The sequence below is a fragment of the Plasmodium gonderi genome (genome assembly GCF_002157705.1).
Source record: "Plasmodium gonderi DNA, contig: Pgo-contig_100, whole genome shotgun sequence".
NCBI lineage: Eukaryota > Apicomplexa > Aconoidasida > Haemosporida > Plasmodiidae > Plasmodium > Plasmodium gonderi.
Genome location: NW_021629029.1, coordinates 13,774 through 21,562, shown reverse-complemented (window position 1 = coordinate 21,562; position 7,789 = coordinate 13,774). Strand labels below are relative to the sequence as shown.

Below are 7,789 nucleotides of genomic sequence, written 5' to 3'. Positions count from 1 at the left end.
TACTAAAAATAAAAAAAAGTCATAGAATAAAAAATTATATATGGATAAAGTAAATTTTTATATTAATTATGAAACAATGAGTACACCATTATTATATCTGATAATGTAATAACATATTAACACAAACATACTACATTATTCGCCATATACCTAATGTTATATACTATATTCGGTGAACACAAAAAAATAATGAAAAACATTAACATATATATAATTATTTAAAATTAATAATTTTATATATAGAATATATTTGTCACCCTTTTTAATAAATATAAAAATTATGCAATAAAGCGATTCACATAATTGATCATTATTATTTTTTTTTTTTAGTTAAATATATGGTATTATTTATTTGATTATGTAAATTATTCAATTAATGAACCCAAAAATAAAGAAAAAATATTTACTACGTAAGAAAAAAATTGCATAATATATATTGTTATAATGTAGTACAAAAGATTTTATTATATATAAATGATAATATTGTATTAATACTTTAAAAAGAATTAAAATTTATCATGCTAATGACAGTCATTTATTTGAGTATATATATTTATATATTATTCATTATTACTAAAGTTTAAATAGTCTTATATATTATTTAACATAAAATATATAAGGAACATATATATAAGTTTGGAACATCTAGAGTCTTATTATTATATATGAATTTTTACGTATTCATTAATCTTCTACGAGATATGGGTATATAATTTTTCATAATTGTTCATATATGAAATTTTTTTATTCCTATTACATCATGATATACATAGAGAATAAATATATTTTATTATTTTTTCAGTTAGATATATTATATAATTACATGTTTTATATTTATATCATGTATACTAGTAAAAATTATACATAACTAAGTGTGTCATTTGTAATATTTATTACATATATAATATATATATTTGTATTTTTTTTAAAAGGAAATTTTTTAAAACATATTTTTACAATTTATAATAATTAATATAATTTTGTACTTTATTAGAATATTTATTTCTATTGATTATCATTTCACTCTCTTTTTATATATATTATACATGTTTATATTTATTTTTTTAAATATTTATATTATCTATTTTGTATTTCTTGCAAAAAAAAAAATATTTATAGCTGAATATATATGTATATCTTATGCATTCTAATAATAATTTATGACATACAGTAAAGAAATAATAAATGCTATCTTTTTTTAAGATATATTATCATATTTTTATTTTTCGTTATTGCAAAATATATACTGATATACTTTTTTCATATAAATTTTTTTTAGGCCGATATATAAAGTAAAAAAAATATATTCTTTTTTCTACTATTCATTTGCGTTTAATAGTGTATTATCTAAATATATATTGAAGTATTATTCAAAAATTAATAAGATATATAATGATATTATAATTAGTTCTATGAAAAGAAATTTTAATGAAATTATATTTTCAAATGTTTTTTATATTAATATTACAAAAGAAAGGGTGTATAAATTATTTTATAATGAGGAAAAAGATATTATTAGATACCATGAATATCTTGACATAAATTTTTATTTAAATTAAACATTTATTAATATGTTGGAGTTATTTTATAAATGGCATTATACTGATTTAATAAGCAGTTTAATATATAAAAAGTATAATATATATTTTTTATATTTAAAATTTGAATTAATTTTATATTTTTTTAAAGTTTCATGCTTTTAACGAATATATATTCTTATTATTATATATTAATCGATTACTCATTTTTACGATTTTGTGATATTTTTTATTAAGTATTAATGAGCGCAAAAACTAATTTATACAAATTTTTTTCTAAGGCTCTCGAAAATCAATATTGTTTCAATGTTAATATTTTTTATTGAAAGCACTAATATAATAAAGAATTTTCTTATAAATATGAGTATAAGTGAATTTTAAATATGTGTTTTTTTTTATGAATTAAATTATTATCTATAATATTATAATTTTTTATAAATGATCATACATTATAGGCATTTGATATATTATATTTCTAAGCAGTCTTCATATAAAAAAGTGTTATACGTATAACATAATTACGAATAATTATTGTATATAGAAAAAAATAGATAATTAAAAAAATATTATGAAAAAAGGGAATTATATAAGAATTTATGTAAATATAATTTCGTTTGATGTTGAGAATATAGATATTAAAGAAAAAAAAATGATTTCCTATGATCACATGCTTATGATAATCTACAATAAAATTTATAAAAAATATTTTTTCTTTTATAAAAATATAAGTACATATAGAAAAGCAAAAGATAACTAAAATATATAGATTTTTTTTACCAAAAATTATATTCTATATTATAAATACATTAGAATCCTAAAAAATAAAAATATAATAAACATAATATTTCAAAAATATCTATATATAAATCTTACATAAGTTTATTTTTTCTAACATAATTGCGCTTATTCGAATAATGAAACCCAACGAATTTTGTAATTATGAAATTATATTTATTAAATTAGTGTAATGTTTAAAATGTTTATTTGAAACATAAAATCCGAATGTAAGAAAAATAACATTATGTACATTAAAAAAATTACATGTCGTATTTAATACAGACATATTTATTCATTATTCGAGAATAACTATATTTATATAGATATATTATTTGTTGAGATATATTATAAAAGTACCGATAGCCAAAACCATTTGAAATTTTTTATTTAGAATTCTAAATATATATATATATATATTTTTAGCCGTTCTAATATCCGTGATATGTCTATATGTATTACAGCAAGTAAAAGTTTATATTTTTTTGATATGTCAAATTAAAGTAGATAAATTAAAAATATACATGTGATACAATAATTATATGTATTTATATAATCAAGAATATTTGAATCCCTTTTATCTTTATTAATATTTAAAAATTTTTTATATAAAGAATATATGCAACCTACTTTAACATTAATAACATATATATGTTACTGTAAAAAAAATAATTTCATTGTTTTATGATATTAACAACATAAATATATTTACTATAGGGGCGCATCTTCTTTAATTTATGGATGGAATACAATTTTTATATTACTAAATATTGTATTCTCCGAAGGTAAAAATTTTAAATGAATATATAAAGCACTCATGATGTTTATATAAAATACAAGTTTTTTAATCATTCTAAAATGAAACATCGGGGAATGGAAATTTTTCATACTATTCATAAAACATCAAGAAATGTACAATAAGTACATTATATAAACATGACATATTTATTGTGATACATAGGTTAATATTCTAGGAATTATATTTGCATACATTAATATTATGATAAAAATTTTAATAAACTTTTGTATTATTTATAAAAAAATAAGGTCCATTTTATTAATATAATCCACATGTTCCTACATTTACTTTTTTTTTGTCACTACCTATATTAGGACTTCCATAAGAGCAGGAAAAACCATTATAAATTATTTCATCAAAAATTAATCAAAGCTTTTTATAATATTAATGAAAATTAGAAATATATCTATTACATAAAAGGATATACAAATTAATGTATAATAATATATAAACATTTATTATTGCTGATCCATAATTCATATAATTTAATGGTTTACCCAAAAATGACACAGAAAGGGCTCAGTATGCATATTGTATGTATGCGTGCATTAAATCTAGTCGTTTCCATAATTATAATTCTTATACCATAATTAAATGTTTTCTATAAATGTACAAATCTTTATTTAAGAAGAAAAATAATATTCCTATATGATGAATTTTATAAAGTATTGTTTTCTTATTTCTGTTTTATTGTGTATAATCAAAATCTAAATTACCTTGCAACAATTCCAGTAGTATTATTTTTAATTTTATGTTCTTTTAACCCGAATTACCTTTTATATAATTTATATTACATATGAGTATATAACTATTATTTTTATATTATATTTTACACTTTAATATATTTTATTGATTACATTCGTTATAATTAAATTTCATTTTCTTATAATACATTTATTTGTTTTTTTAATAGTTTTCATATATTTTTTTAAAATATCCCTAAATTAAAATCTATATCATCCAAAATATATTTCACTATCAGATTTATTTGTGTATTTTTTTCTTTATTGAATTTATAGATTGAAAAAAATTGTAAATATTTTCTAATGATTTCTTTTTTGTATAAATAATTCTTATACTATCATTATATGCAGAAAGAAGTGTTTAATCATATTAAATTCATAATCTGTTATGAATTAAAATTATATTTCTTCTAATTATTAAAATTATTTGAAACACATTAATTGGGTATTTTAAACAATTATTTTTTGACAGTATAAGACACTTTTATTTAGTTTAAAAAATGTATTACAAAATAGATTGCTGAAGTATGAATCTCAATATTTTTCATTATATCATATTTTTATACTTAATGAAATAACCCTAAACATAAAAAAGGTTAATTATAGTTCAATCTGAATAGAAATATACTTATATTTTTAAAAAAAATTATATATTTTAAAAAATTCTAAAACTACTTCATAGATTAAGTAAATGAACAAAAAAAATCAATCAAATGCACATTTTTTTAAGAATTATCCTTACTCTTATACTGTAATTAAAAGTATAGCAGAAATTGTTTATAATTATGGATTTCAAAAACATAGTCTTAATGTTATACAACAATTTAAAACAAAAAAAATATAATTAAATAAAAATTAAGATAACAAAATATTAGTAAACATATACATGATGCTTAAAAAAAAAACTGATTTATCAATTTTTTAAAAATAACTATTGATATATATTCTTAATATTCAAAATAGCTATATGTAAATTAGGCACTTTTTTCTCTTGCAAATGAAGGCCCAAATAGTACCCTATTCATTTTTTCATTCATTTGCTTTCGTTTTTTTTTTTTTTCTTTTTAAAGAATATTCCTAAAGACGAATACTAAAAAAAATAAGAAAATTATAAAATTACAATTTAATTCATGTAAATAACTAAAAGCATAAGAATAATTTTTTTATTATATCATAATTTAGTTTATTTTTGTATGTATAATCATTAACAAAATAATTTGACAAAGGCACTAAAGCCCTTATTATATATTTTTTATATGTTATCCAGTCGTCATTTTTACTAGATTCACTTTGCAGAACAACATTACCAGTGATATCTGTAAACTCTACAAGCCCAATTACACTTAAAACATTGTCTCTTCCTACTATATCTGTTACAAGAGAATTACCATTATAAGATACTTCTGAAATTTCATCAAATATTTCAGAATGTCTGTTATGAAACATATCAATATGAGTAAAATTTCATAATTTAATCTTCACAATTATACATTTCATCAAAAAGTATTCTATTGCGAATAATTCCCTCATTAGTACCATTATCATAGATACGTTGATCAGGAGTACCTTCTTCAGCAGTGCTCATGCGAATATTGATAACTGTAATATCATGTTCAACACCTGTATTTCCAAGACTTGTATGAAAACCATTAGATTTTTTATCTTTGGGAACTCTTTTATCAGGAGATTGGTCATCAATATCTTGAAATCCATCATATATGATAATAGTACATTTGGATGTTCCTTCTTAAGTATTGGCATTTACACGATCAGCAATATTTTTAATACAGGGTATGTTACTGAAAACTGTAGAAAAATATGTTTTATAAGCAAAGGTTATTATATTGGAGATTTCTATAACAGCATTATTACATTTTTTCAGACTGGTTATCTGATCATTTCTTTCAGGAACTTTTATTATACTTCGAGCAATATCTTTATTCGAATCACCCTCTAGGTATGTAACACCTGTATTCGATACGTGCGCAGAGATATTTTCAGAAGATTCATTATTTTCACTGGTAACTAATGCATTATCTAATGAATTAATTGTAACAGACAAAGATTCTGGGGTAGTTTGCAATTTTACAGATCTAGTAGAATTATCATCATCCATTGGTGAAGATAATTCTTGATTCTTATCAAAATTATCTGTATTTGTTTCTTCTTGTTCCTTATCTGGATTTTCTTTTTCTGATTTGAATTCAATTACAGCAGTAGGCTTTTCCTATTGTTTTCCTGATTATCACTTTTTGAACTTGGGGGTTCCGAAACCTATGAATCCTATATCACTTCTAACATAGATCCTTCATCTTTTGTAACTGTTTCTTTTTTATTAACATAATTTCCTTCACATAATTGATCTGCGCCTGATTTTAATACAGCATAACTTTCATTACAACATTGAGTATTCTTACGGTATTTTCATTCACTATTACATCTTTCACAGAAATACTTTCCCTCATTTTCTACGTGCAGATTAGCATAGACAAAAATTTACGTAGGACACTTACTTTTTACTTTTAATATATTTTTATTTAATTCATTAGATTCGTTGCATATATGCGCACAATTATTTTTATCAAAACTGCTACATTTTTCTGTAAATTGTGCTAAATATACTAAATATTTATCTTCAAACACTGCAAGCGGAATATGTTCTTTGTCATTATGGTAAACAACAATTGTATGCTTCCTTTTTTCCATTTAATTTTTATTATAGTTATATTCCTTTTTACTTTCTTAAAACAAACCATACTAGAAAATAAATTATGATTATGAGTACGTACATTTGCAAACGAGAATTTAATATTTTTCCTATCACGACATTTTATTAATAAAATTAGGGAAGTACAAATAATTATATTCATTAATGATATAGTTTAATTTATTTAAGATGTCATTAGGATTCTTTGAAAGCAAATGCATGAATAATTTGCAGTAATAATATTTGCATATGTAATTTTTTTTTTATGGATAGCAGTAAAATAATTGAAATAGCAAATATATGTTCAATGAATATGCATTACTGATATACAATAAATATATACAGTATATGAGGGGGTATAAAAAACCTTAACTATATACATTAAAAGGTAGTAAGACATACATAGGAATATATGTCTTATATGCATTGTACACAAAATAAATTAAAATGATGAATATAAAAGATTTATTTTTAGTAGCACTTAGAAGATAAATAAAATTTTTCCAGAAATTGTCAGATATATATATTTTTATTTTAATATGTAGACAATTTACATATTTAATATTACCAATATATTTAGTTATTTATCCTTTTCTGTTTAATAGTTTAATTTCTCTTTTTTATAAATAATGCTACTATTAAAAGGTAATGCAGTTATAATTTATTGTAAAATATTGGAAATTTAAACATTTTTTTCATTATTATTATGCTGATATATTTTTTGAGTTCATTAATGCTGTATATATAGACAAGTAATATATAATATATATATCATAAGTTGATTTATATTATTATTATAAAAACGCTTTATAACTAAAATTTCCATTAAATACCTAAAATAAATTAGAAGCGGTATATGTCGAAAACCATGCATCTATATTTTTCTTTTGTGCATGTGTTCTATTTTATTTTCTAGAAGCATCTTCCCAATTACACATGTCTGCATATTTATATTTTGAGAAACATTAACTTCATTTAGGATATAATTAAAATGATATAAATAAGAAGAATTCATGCAAATATTAATATAATTAAAATTAATAAATAAAATAATAAATGCGCTACTCAACATTTGGAAAAATCCTAACACAAGTGTGCATAATTTTTTATGTATAATCAGAACTAAGAACTATAAAATATATATTACATATTAATCTCCTAGAGAACCATAATAGAATATGGGATATATATAAATATAACAAACAAAATCAGTTCATCCTATATTATT

At 20.0% G+C, this 7,789-nt stretch overlaps 1 protein-coding gene across 1 annotated transcript; it reads right to left on the bottom strand.

Moving 5' to 3' along the window:
- Positions 1 to 5,325: 5,325 nt before the first annotated feature.
- On the bottom strand, positions 5,326 to 6,319 carry PGO_001025 (variable surface protein; the record flags this gene model as incomplete). The annotated part of the gene is made up of 3 exons (XM_028690877.1): positions 5,326 to 5,555; positions 5,622 to 6,081; positions 6,245 to 6,319. 3 exons carry the CDS (start codon positions 6,317 to 6,319, stop codon positions 5,326 to 5,328), a joined length of 765 nt encoding a protein of 254 aa, XP_028546678.1.
- Between the last annotated feature and the right edge of the window lie 1,470 nt (positions 6,320 to 7,789).